The sequence below is a fragment of the Fibroporia radiculosa genome (genome assembly GCF_000313525.1).
Source record: "Fibroporia radiculosa TFFH 294 genomic supercontigs, scaffold1557, whole genome shotgun sequence".
Classification (NCBI taxonomy): Eukaryota; Fungi; Basidiomycota; class Agaricomycetes; order Polyporales; family Fibroporiaceae; genus Fibroporia; species Fibroporia radiculosa.
Window position 1 is genome coordinate 66,574 of NW_012133309.1, and position 11,917 is coordinate 78,490.

Sequence of the window (11,917 nt, forward strand, 5' to 3'; positions counted from 1 at the left end):
TTCTTCCAAGTCGAGATTAACAGATTCGTGAAAACTGCTACGACTCGACTCTCGACTGCGCCCAGCTGTGTACTGGCATGGTCTGACGCATGCTGCATCGACACGACGAGCAGCGCTGAATTGGACGATGATACCCGGTCTGTGCTCAGATGGTATCGCAATCCGCCTCCCCGCCGATCTTCCGAACGAAATGTAGTTCATTTGCGCGTGGACGCTGCGAACGCTCCTCGCAACATGGTACATGAGGTCTTTTGAAACTGACTGGTAGCCACTCTTAGGATACGAGGGTGCTGTAAGCGGATCTCTGAACCTTTGAACGTACGAGGACACCTAACTCAACAGAGCATCAGGCTTACGCACATCCGAAATGCGAGTAGAATGCAGTTTAGGTGATCAGGTGTAAGTTTCCGAAGGCTTCACCGTACCCTCGTTCCTCGAGCCAGACACTCGAGCTATCCTTGAGAGGTGGATGCACCTGTGCTAGTGTCAGTGTAGTGACCAACTGGATTCGGATTGCGCAGCTTCCAAGAGCACGTGTGTAAGACGGTCTTGCTTTACTGTCGATGCTGTGTGAGTTGAATTATGACCGTACTGAAGCTTTGCCGCGGATGAGATGCTTGCATAAGCATCACAAAAAAAGGAAATTCAATACGTGAGGATGGAAAGTGATGCATAGTTAGCAAAGCCGAAGTAGGAACATGCGCATGAAACCCAATCTGGGCAAGAGACTCGTCTGACCGCAATCACACTTTCGCGCCTTCGTACAACCGCACTTTCAGCGGCATCTGAGGCTTGTTGTCCATCCTCCCCACCGTGGGATAGCGTACAGCTGCAGCGTTCCACACAATGGGCTTGTCCGTCAACTCGAAGGTGAAGTTGGTGAGCAAAACAGATAGGACAACCTCTGTAAACACCAGTTGAATGACTGTGGTCATATTGCGACAGGAGTCGAAGCCGACTTACTCATCTCCATTTCAGAGAATTTGAAGCCGCTACGTTACTGTAAGTATAAGTTCTTGCAGTACGTTCAGTGTAAGGACGTACATGCACGCTCTCTTGCCACCAATGAACGTCATCCTAGAGCCCAAGGTCAGCGCTTCTTATGAAAACGGAGGCTGACACCTACAAGTTGGCATAAACACCAGGAATGGTATTCTTTGTAACTTTCTCCGGGAGGGGGGCAAGCCACCTCTCAGGTTTCCATTCATGTGCATCTTCGCCCCAAAGGTCTTTTCTCGCGTTGCAGCCCAGGATTCCGATAATAACCTCCGTTCCCTTGACTACAGGAATCTCACTGATCAAGCTGCCGTCGACCCCTATAATGGGCTCTGCCAAGGGCAGAATCGTGTCACGATTTGCGCTGGACGAGCAAGCGGCATTAGAGTTGGAATCAATCAGAGCTGGAACTGCTCACACGCGTGAAATGAATACACCAGGAGGATTACTAGGGGGAATTCTCATCAACCACACAGGTTATTGTCAATTGGTAGATTAGATCAGCTTACAGTCGCAATGTCTCGCGGCACACGCCATCAAGTAGGGGAAGCTGGTCGAGTTCATCGTATGTCAACGACTCTCCTGCATGTGCATCTATCACCTCAGCACGCAACTTCTCCTGCACATCAGGGAATTCTGCCAATATTTGTAGAATGCGGGCCAATGTATTTGAAGTTGTATCCGTTGCGGCAAAGACAAGGGTTCTGCATGACAAAGTGAGCAATGGTGTATTGAAGAAGGGAAATAACAGGACACGCACGACATCTGAGCGATGATTTGGTCCTCGGGTAATCTGTCAACCTCAGAGGTGGAGGCATTTGCTCGTACTGCTAGAACATCAGCACGGCAAGTATATACGCCGAAAATTGCACGCACTAAGAATACTGATGATATCCTTGCCTTCTCCCACTTGCTGCAAGACGGCTTCCTCGCCCTGAAGAAGAGCGGCCTTCTTCTTTTCGAATATAGCTCGAGACTGTGAATCCATGGTATCAGCTATGTACCTAAGACTCTGCACACCACCGTCCGGCACGAATTTAAGTACAAAGCGCCTAAAGGCGGCGGGCCCCAGTCTGATGAGGTATGGAGTCATCAGTCGCATGATGGGAATTTTGACCAGGTTGGGGCTAAGGAGCAACGATATGATCAGTGCTGGACGACCTGCTGCAGAGAACGCGCGCACAACAGTGCTCTTAAAGCATCTCCGTATTCGTTGTGCGTATCTTCAACCAGGGGATCAAAGGAGTATCCAAGGCCACCCTGACCGATTAATTCAAGTGCTGCACGACTCATCCACTCCAGCAAGTCGACTTCCTCGGTCCCGCCTACAATTTGCTTCATGAGTCCGTTTCGAAGCTTTCTGTGTTTGTAAGTGTCTGTTTCGATATCAGGATTAAGACTATGAACTACCTTGTGTGCCACGTTGTAGAAGATCGGGATAATGTGGCGCATGTGATTGATAGAGAACGCCGGGTTAAGTAGCTTCCGCTGCTTGCGGTGTGTCTCGCCTGATAGTCATGTTGCGTCAGCGCAAACCCTCCCTCTATCATATCGGAAATGAGATTCGTACCCAAAGTCGCCACTAATCCGCGTCCGAATATCAGGTGGTTCGTCCTGTAATAAGAATTAGTTGAGGTTCAGCATGTGTAGCCAGGACTTCATGATCATACGAAATGAATGAATCCGGCTCTGGGAATGAAGGCTCATCCTTGATCATGATCGTATACAGTGCCTTCGGGTCAGAGACATACAACATTGGCCGCTATATGAGAAATGTTATTGGATAACATATTGGGGCCCTGAGAATGTACTCACTCCGAACATACTATACAATTTGGCAATGGGTGCGTAGTCAAATGCCAAACGTCGCTGAAAATCCGTGCTGTCGCGAGAGAAAAATTGGGAAATACTACCTATACCATAAAGTGAGTGGTCGGATATTGTGTTGCCGAGACAATAGCACACCCTTCAGAAATGATGCGGGAGGGGGGCCGGCAATGTTGTGCAGGGCATTCCTAGCCTTCCTAATCTCCAGATACTTCCATGCGAAAACGACAGTACCGAGGATAAGCAGAGAGCTCCAGAACTGCATGAGGGCCATATTGATACCTGCCCGTTATCTGTATACCTGTAGTAGGAATATCGAAGCGCACACGACCGGAGTCCTGTGAGCTGGGTGAAGCAGACTCTTCCATCGCCAGTTTTATAGGAAACGGGGCCAAACGTCACCCGTGGATATGCAGCGACAATTGATTCCTCGGAACAATCATACAAAATGGAATTGGGGCATACTATCCGCTTCTGGGCAGTCACGAGCCTCATATTTCGTAGCCTGTATGTGTCCAGAGTATATCAGCAATGCGCAAGACTGACATGCTGGGAAGATGACAAATATTGACTGCTAGAAGAAAACACGACGCCTAGTCCTAGCACTCGTCTTCAACAAAGTTACCCAAGGACATACTTCGAATCAACATCGCGAAGCAGAGAACGAGATAGCTCCCAATGTTATGGCAAACTATTCAGGTATCATAATTATAATCAAATGCTGTAAATTTCTCACCACAGGGGGTAGACGCGGTGCGACTTTTAACCACCTCCTTGTGTCCGCAATCATCAAAACCAAAAGCTTTGCACAGCAACTCTTGTACGAGGATTACAGATCACGTTGATAGTTGAAAATTTGCTAGACACCGCTAGGTCCATGCTCCGCGGCCAGGAGACTTCGCCTTTGAGCAACACTGCCCAGAGTTGACACTCAAACCTGCGTGACCACCGCACGCTTTGGCCCCCAGACCACATTCGGAATCAGTACTCACGAATTGCCGCAGTAGAATGTTCTGATTTGACACAAACAAATTCGCCGACCTCAGGCTCTCTCCACTATTCCAGGTGCTAGATCAATCAATATGACAGGGGTGAGGCCTGGGGCATACCACCCGGGTGGTGTCGTCTCCGGGCGATGCAATCATGTGTCTAGTGCAATTTGACAGACACCCCCTCTTTGACACCACAAATTGCACCAGACTCGAAAACGCGCCCGGAGAACAGAGACCATATGCTGAACGCGTTAAGAAAGGCCCGTAAACTGCACTTTCAAGTCAATGCGTACACACATCTCTTGATTCAAAAGTCACGTAACACGCGAATGCAAGCTGACCGTGATATCGCAGTCATCTGGACAGCACGATACGACTGCGACGAGTCTGATGTTTCAACGATCGCTCTGAAATGAACAGGAATATATAGACTCACACTTCAGTCAGCAGCAGCTGGAGAGGACGCGACTGATTCTGAGCCTCGAGAAAATATACAAGATAGAGCCAGTTAGACGCTTGGGCCGCCAGCTCGCCGCACAGTCCTCATCACGGTCGAGCTTGAGCGTGTACAACGCACCTACCTGCACCCAGTTGCACCCTGACAATGACCCCAAGCCATCCTAGAGCTGTGCGCTATCATGGTGCGCCGGCATATGCGTTCGTGCCTTGCACCTGACGAGGTGCGTTATCTATGTTCGAGCCATTACACTAGAATCCGCTCCCAAACTTGCTGCCGCTGCTTCGGCATATGGTACCTATACTTATTATCCGACACTCTCAGTCTCACACCATATCGATATCCGACCCAGTATCCAGCTCTTGCGCACTCTGCTCAGCACTCTCCGTAGCGTCAACTCTGCGCTTTGACTGGGATTCGAAACAATGTCACAAGCGCACACATTCCCTGACACTGCGAAACTTTTCGATGTCAAGGGTCTAGTAGCTGTTGTCACTGGTGGTGCAACAGGTGTGCATTGACCATTACCTTTCTTCAACGTGCAGCGATGGTGATGGATGGTTGGTGACTAGGCATTGGGCTGATGATCGCTACTGCCCTCGAGAATAACGGCGCGATCGTTTATATCGTGGGGAGGAGGCTTGAGGCTCTGGAGAAGGCTGTACGTGAGCGTAGTGTGCGTAAATAATAACCGTCAGCATGCAATATGTGTCCACTAAAACAATCTTTTGGTCATGTCCTGCTGTCACCCCTGGGTGTTCTAGCGGCACGGAAACATGATCCCACTCCAGGCTGATGTCACTGATCGTGACTCGCTGCGCTTGCTCGCAGCGGAGATCAAATCTCGCCACGGACACGTCAACCTGCTCGTGAACAACGCGGGTGTGATGTTGGGGCACCAGCCTCAGCTCCCCAAGCCTGCGGACACGAGCATTGCTGCGTACCAGGAGCTTTTGTGGAACACGGAGGACTTTGGCTCGTTCGACACCAATTTCCGTGTGAACGTCTCCGGGGTGTGGTTCTGTACCGTGGCGTTCCTCGAGCTTCTGCATGCGGGGAACGAGTCGGAGTGGGCGCGCACGAACGGCGTGACAAGCCAGGTGCTGACCATCTCAAGTCTGGCCTCGCTCCGTAGGGACTCGGGAGTGTTCAGCTTGTCGTACTCGCTCAGCAAGGCGGCAACGACGCATCTAGGTAAGATGATGGCGCATTATTTGAAAGACTGGAAGATCCGCAGCAACGTGATCGTGCCTGGTGTGTTCCCATCAGGTACGCGCATCCTCTCCCGCTTGATATATGCCTTGTGCATTGATGACAACAATCTGTATTGGTAGAGATGACCGATGGCGTTGTCGACGAGGCCAGTGTGGGGGCAACGACGCCCGTTGGGAGATTGGGAGATACGGAAGATATGGGCGGCCTCGTACTATTCCTCGCAAGCAGGGTAAGCAAAAATCGTTCCCTGTGCAACGAGGCGTCGTTCATTGACACAGAAAGCAGGCAGGAGCGTACGTGGACGGAGGTCTTCATGTCATTGACGGAGGAAGACTTTTATCCATGCCATCTACTTTCTAAGGCATGAAGTAGACAATTTGCGCACCCAATGGGCATCTAGCCTGTAATGTCGAAACACACATTTGGGCACAAGATCGTTCGAGTGCGAATTAGCCATTGCAGGCAACGTGAGGATTAGGCACCAGCTCCCAGGATGCATTCTTGAGCGTACGCATGAGTGTACTCTCTCTTCGCCCACCTCGCCCTATATCATGCTCGGTCCGCCGAGAACTCGCGGTCATTTATGTAACATTGTGTACAATTTCTACCAGACTTCGTCCTGGTCTAAATCTACTGGTGGAATTTGGGCATGATCTTGAAATACAGTTGGCATGCTATTCGAAGTGAGCTGGATCAAGGACTCGATCTTCTCCAAGGTATCATCGCGGCCGTGCAAAACCCTGTTGCCCTCAAAATTCTCGATCTCAGCATGAACCTGAGCTCTCGTGGACGACTCGGAGTACGATGTGAACGCGAGCTTGATAGCGCGACGATTTAGCGGTTTGTGACTGTTGTCAGCAGTGATGATCAACAGCATCTCCATGATGTGTGTGAGATCCACAATATATGCCATGAATCTCTGCTGTACCACCCGTCTGCAAAGTCAAAAGCTGTGAAACGAGGTACCCAAGGATGAGGCTGCTACTTACGATTGCTCATATACGGTGTAAACCCACGCAACCAACACTAGTCCCGCAGCAATAGGTACAACGATTGGTGCAGCAGGACCGGCCAAGGCACCTACTGCAGCGGTAATAGCTGCAACGAATGACCCGCCGCCCGTGCTGGAAAACGATTTTAAGGGCGATAAAAGTCAAGACCACATATGTGACTTACAGAGTCGTTACTGGATTCGGCGTAGAGCAAACTTCTACATCCGCGACCATGTTCGTCACCAGCGTCCTAAAGTCCTTGCTCATCAAATACTACTACTGCTATCAGTGGATGAACACAGCGCAGTGCAAAGGACAACAACATACCAAAGAGGGATCATGGAAGTTCCACACATTGATGATATCATTGTGAATGACGTGAAAACAGTCCCACATTGTGTGACCTTTGAAATTTGAGCTCGTCGCAAGAGCCTTCCAATAGCCTGGGAGATGTTTGTAAGCATCCAAGTTCGTCGCTGGTAGGGCATAGCGAACGTTTCTTGCCGACTCTACGAGACAATATGAGTGAAAGCGACGGGTAGTGAACCCCTAGAACTTACGCGATTGACTCCGTGACTTTGCTTTTGGGATCTACCCGTTGAGCCATTGCAGTTACGGTCGATGCCTCTTCGGGAATATGCTCGGAAACATGTTTGTAGGTCAGCTCAACCAATTTCACGAGCGAGTCCTTATGCTGGTACTGGTCTTGGACAAACAAGCACAGATCAATCGAGAAGACATTACTGGAATACCATTGTCACGTACTAGAGACCGCGATGTGAGGAATGCCTACTCCCGCCAATCGCTCAATCGGCTGGATGCAAAGCGTGCGTAGGTCGGACTCTACGTGAGGCTTGACCAGGCTATCATCGACCAGTGCAGACGCATTTGCTCTCCGCATGTTGTAGCGCACACGGCCGAAAAGCGTATCATATTTGGTGAACACAATGATGAGAGGAACTGTGAGGAATCAGCCTAGCGAAACCAATAGGAACGAGATTACAAACTATTTCCCAAAATCTGATCTCTCGATTTGAGAAAGCTTTCTACGCCTGCTTCCAATAACCGACCACCAGCATATGGCATCGCAAAACAAAGCCTTTGAGAAAAATTCAATGTGGATGCATTATATACAGGATTGTAGAGGCCTACCAAACGGCATGTAACTTATCCTTCAAATTGGGCATTGCCCTCCGTCGTTTTATAAAAGTTTCCACTGTCGAGTAGTTCCCTTCCTCACCAGGCTCGAAACCTTTGCTGTCATGCAGGATGAACCGATCGTTCTCAGGTGACGTGAGCTCCGTGTCAATGTTGGCTTCTCCCGGACGATCATGTGAAACAAGCTGGAAGAGCGGGCGCGTCAAGAATATCGTACGGTCAAATCGGCAACACATTTACCGCTTCTTTTATGCCAAACACCTGTTGGATCAAAGAAGACTTGCCCACACCAGTCTGAGAACAGGTATCATCAACGGCAGGTTCAACTTCGCAGACAGAACGAGAAGCACCCTTCCAATAACCAGAATTCGGAATCTACAGCGCACTCTAATTTAACCGACAGTATTCATGGAATATAAGACAAGTTTCACGTACCGCGGACACTTCCTAAGGATCTCTTCAGTGGTAGGTTCAAGCGTCGACAATGCATCTCCTCGACAATCTGCTGGGTCCTGCCATCGACCTCAACCACACGGGTGACAAGACTCTGCATAAATCGAACATACCCGCCTCGTTTCTCGCCTGCTGATACCGCAAACAATTTGCATATCGCGATGAACGTGAACAAATTCTACATAATTTCAGCTAAGCTTGCAAAAATGCTGAATAATCGTCTTACCCCTATCGTCTGTAGTCGACAATATATCGCAAGAATTCAGGGTGATGGTTTCGTCCGGTTTGCGTGACAATAGACCTCGCTTGTGATGAATCTGTAGGCGGCACTGCTCGCGCGAAGTCAACTGTCTTTCTTCCAGAGATCAGTTCAATGCCGACTAGGTAGAGAACGATGGTCGCACAGAGCTGGTGCAAACTCTGCGCGGAGAACTTTGCCTCTCTGATGAAGAAGAAGTGTGTGTCGATGATCGCCGATCCATAATTCTGCTGATTTGAGTGGTTTAAAATTCGTTAGTTCAACATCTAGAGGGTGGATCAGGTCAATGACATGCACAACTCAGCCTGTTTCAGCAGTAAGTTCGCACTTACAAGTTATTTGAACATCCTGAGAAGAGGACAAGGGGGATTGGGAGGAGGAATGTGCAGACATCGTAAGCCGACAATGAGTTGGTGCGAGTCAGAGATAGAGGATGTACCGTGCGGGATGATCGAAAGCAGAAGACCAGAATGTTCATCATCATCATCCTGGCCGCTACGGAAGGCGCTCAGTGCGCACGCTCGCATGTAGAACGCATGTAGATGGCCGCAGTCGCGCGGTGGTCAGATACACGAGGCAGACGTATCATGTTGGAACCGTATCACCTCGTGTAGCAATCGAAGAATACTAATGGCCGCGCTGTTCTCACGTCTCTGGTTCGAGAAGTTAACAGCAATTGAATTCTAATGACCAGATGCAGCCAGATAAGCAGCAAGAGTGTATGGCTACACGGATAATAACGTAGACATAATCGACCATGTCCACTCGTACAGCACGGGGGCTGAAAGGGTCATCAGATTGGGGCAGATGCTGACAGTACAAAAAGACTGTCCCAGCGAAGAGATTAGTGGACACAGTCCAGTACGCCAGAGCAGAGTACAATTGAATGGAGATGTCAGAAGCAAGCGCCATCGACGTGAAGCCTTGAAGCTTGAAGATTTGGTCCCGCACGAGATGAACGTGGGATGCCAACTGTGCTTCCGGGCGGCAATGCTGGCTAGACTTCTTCTCCGCCGCCACCCCGCATCGATGGGTTACGTTGTGCTTGCGCTGCAACGGCTCTTACTCGCCCCTCGCGCCGTTGCGCAGAAATATAATAGAAGAGGATCGAGACTTACCCATTGCCATGACACCCCTCTCATTCCCTCCAGGCACTACTTACGGCAGGCGGCCGCAGGATCCCGGGCCCTCGTCAGTTCTATCGGCTCTGGAAGCGCATGCGATTCTGTTCGAAAAGGTCCGAGTAAACAAACCGCTACGGGGAGGCGCTGCCCGGTCCAGCTCCAGCTCCAGCCCGTGGCGTCCTAACCGTGGCCAGCTTCCCGAATCCCCACGGGCTAGCTCGACTCTGAGAGTCGAGATGGACGAGTTGATCACCTCGCCAAGTAGCCACAACTCCTTCGAAGGCATCGAGCGCACAGCTGAGCGCACATCGTGTGCGGCAGACACGTCGTCACAGTGCAGCGTCGCCGGCAGAGTAGTGACGCCGTCAGTGGACAGCGATTCCTATCTCGGAACACCAGAACAGCGTCAAGCCTGTGTGTCGCAGTACGGCAGACGCCGTGGTGGTCCTCGAGCGCAACCCACTCGCCTACTTGAACCAGCCTAAGGTCTCTCCAGACTACATGCGGGCGCCGCAGAAGGACAGACTGAAGGGCACCCGGCTCAGCGAAAGGTTTTCGGGAACATGAACGCATTGATCAATAGGGCATGTTGGCCTCGTCCTTGCTTTAGACATCTAGACATGATGAATGAAGCCTGAAGAACAATATTCCCGGACTCTGTGCTGGACGAAGGATCGACGTTTACAGCTCGAGACTTTCGGTTCTCGTCTTTTTCCCGCCTGAGCTTGACCACTCCGCATCGAATTACTATCACTGCTCAATTCTCACTACGCCGTCCTTCTCATCGGGTCCTGTGGTCGAGGCGTAATTGAACATGTTTGAAGATTCGACGAGCTGAGGATGCAAATGCCAGCGCAGCCGCAAATGGATATGACCATGCGCAATTCAGACGTACAGGACTCAGAGAACCGCGGGCAAGCCAAGAACAAGAACTTGGATCAGCCTCCTCCTCAAGCATGTGCGCCAATGCCCAAGCGCTCAAGGTCCGGAATTTGCCCGAGACGTCGCCGTTGTGATGTGGGATCTGCTTTCAATTATGTTAGCGCCCTTGCTAGCTATCTTGACGCTCTCAACCCTCAGGCTTCAACTTCCAGAGGGTCTCTTTGTAGTCGCACCCAGCATCGGTAGAATCTTGTCGCTCTTGCTTGATGTGGCCAGCATCAATCTCAAAGTCCTCTTTACACGAGAGCGCTTCGTTTAGCATACTCACGAGACTTGGCCGAGTAGCCATTGCAGGGCATCTTTCTCGTCACGCCGGAGCGATTGCAAGATCTCGTTCTCCCCCCAGCGACGTTCATTTAAAGTTGCTGTGCCCTGGCTAGCTATATGCGGAACTTGAGATATGTCCTTTCCGTTTTTAAATTAGCGTCGCGGAATTTGTTAGCGGAAATTTCCCGCTGGGCCCGCTGTCGCTATCACCGCGTCTTCGATGTTTTAGTCACCATATAGTTGTCGTCATCAATTTGGGAATGGACCTACACGAGCGACGACGCTGTTCTTTCCAGGTATGAAATCACTATCTCGTACTGTATTTACGCAGCCGCTATCATTCGGTCCACTCTGATACATCTCATTGGTATGTGCTGTCCAGGTCCGGAGCTCTCCCATTGTTACATGAATCACCTCGGTACATGAGGTAAGCTAATCCACTGAGGCAGACTTGCTTAGATACTCAGTACCCAATTTTGTAAGCAGGGATACCCATTTTGACAAATGAGCAAGGGAGGACTTTGTTTGGGCGTGGGGAATGCGGTACGACACTCGCTTAGCAACATTCTTTATTGATGTCGTATTCATGTGCACGTCGATTGCCGATTGTCAGCGGTACGTCTCCCTCATTCATGTTCGCAATCATTTTGGTTGAATCAGTTCCTCCTGCGGTTCCCGGCCGTCGTCGTGGTATTCGTATTATCTTCAAAAAGAGGTAAGGGAGTATGCTTTTGTCTTCCGAGCCAGTCCCAGTTTGTACGCATCTTGTACCTCGTCTCTTGTTCGCTGCGTCGACGTGGATGAGCGTAGCCGGAGGCGGTGTCCACGCATGATGAACTCGTGGTACCATGGCATTGGTATTAGTTCGCTCCTTATGATCGTTCTTATCATTGCAGACCGCTATAAGATAGGATCATCCACTCCATTTGTTCATATGATTCTCTCATCTGGCTTAGCTTTTCTTATCGAAGTTATCTTCTACTCTCACGGACACTGTGAATGAAACAGTTACGTTTAGATTCTCATCGCGTATTGTGCTTCCATGCTCTGTCGTGTGTGACACTTAATCTCCGTGGTTAGTCGATTCATATCCCTCGAGGCTTACCTCGTGCAACAGGGATTCGGACATGGCACTCCGACTTCACCATGAGGTGGTCATGATAAAGTTCACAGAAAGGGGTTTGATCAGTCGTCTGACCTCCCGTCGCTGTACCTCGTCCGCTGTTCCGTGCCAG

General features: G+C 50.3%; 3 protein-coding genes across 3 annotated transcripts; 1 reads left to right on the forward strand and 2 right to left on the reverse strand.

Annotated features, from left to right (window-relative positions):
- Positions 1–743: 743 nt before the first annotated feature.
- Positions 744–3,097, reverse strand: FIBRA_03053 (uncharacterized protein; the record flags this gene model as incomplete). The annotated part of the gene is made up of 14 exons (XM_012324898.1): positions 744–904; positions 964–992; positions 1,045–1,077; positions 1,127–1,360; positions 1,415–1,444; positions 1,506–1,700; positions 1,757–1,823; positions 1,873–2,123; positions 2,180–2,352; positions 2,407–2,504; positions 2,567–2,610; positions 2,667–2,758; positions 2,812–2,909; positions 2,962–3,097. The coding sequence occupies 14 exons, from the start codon at positions 3,095–3,097 to the stop codon at positions 744–746; spliced, it is 1,641 nt and encodes a 546-aa protein (XP_012180288.1).
- Positions 3,098–4,697: 1,600 nt separating this feature from the next.
- Positions 4,698–5,847, forward strand: FIBRA_03054 (uncharacterized protein; the record flags this gene model as incomplete). The annotated part of the gene is made up of 5 exons (XM_012324899.1): positions 4,698–4,782; positions 4,845–4,933; positions 5,064–5,541; positions 5,607–5,716; positions 5,773–5,847. The coding sequence occupies 5 exons, from the start codon at positions 4,698–4,700 to the stop codon at positions 5,845–5,847; spliced, it is 837 nt and encodes a 278-aa protein (XP_012180289.1).
- A 244-nt stretch (positions 5,848–6,091) lies between these two features.
- On the reverse strand, positions 6,092–8,742 carry FIBRA_03055 (uncharacterized protein; the record flags this gene model as incomplete). The annotated part of the gene is made up of 16 exons (XM_012324900.1): positions 6,092–6,422; positions 6,477–6,611; positions 6,664–6,752; positions 6,807–6,922; positions 6,975–6,988; positions 7,040–7,184; positions 7,245–7,439; positions 7,487–7,578; positions 7,632–7,822; positions 7,878–7,931; positions 7,988–8,012; positions 8,073–8,149; positions 8,204–8,268; positions 8,317–8,441; positions 8,495–8,615; positions 8,682–8,742. The coding sequence occupies 16 exons, from the start codon at positions 8,740–8,742 to the stop codon at positions 6,092–6,094; spliced, it is 1,836 nt and encodes a 611-aa protein (XP_012180290.1).
- Between the last annotated feature and the right edge of the window lie 3,175 nt (positions 8,743–11,917).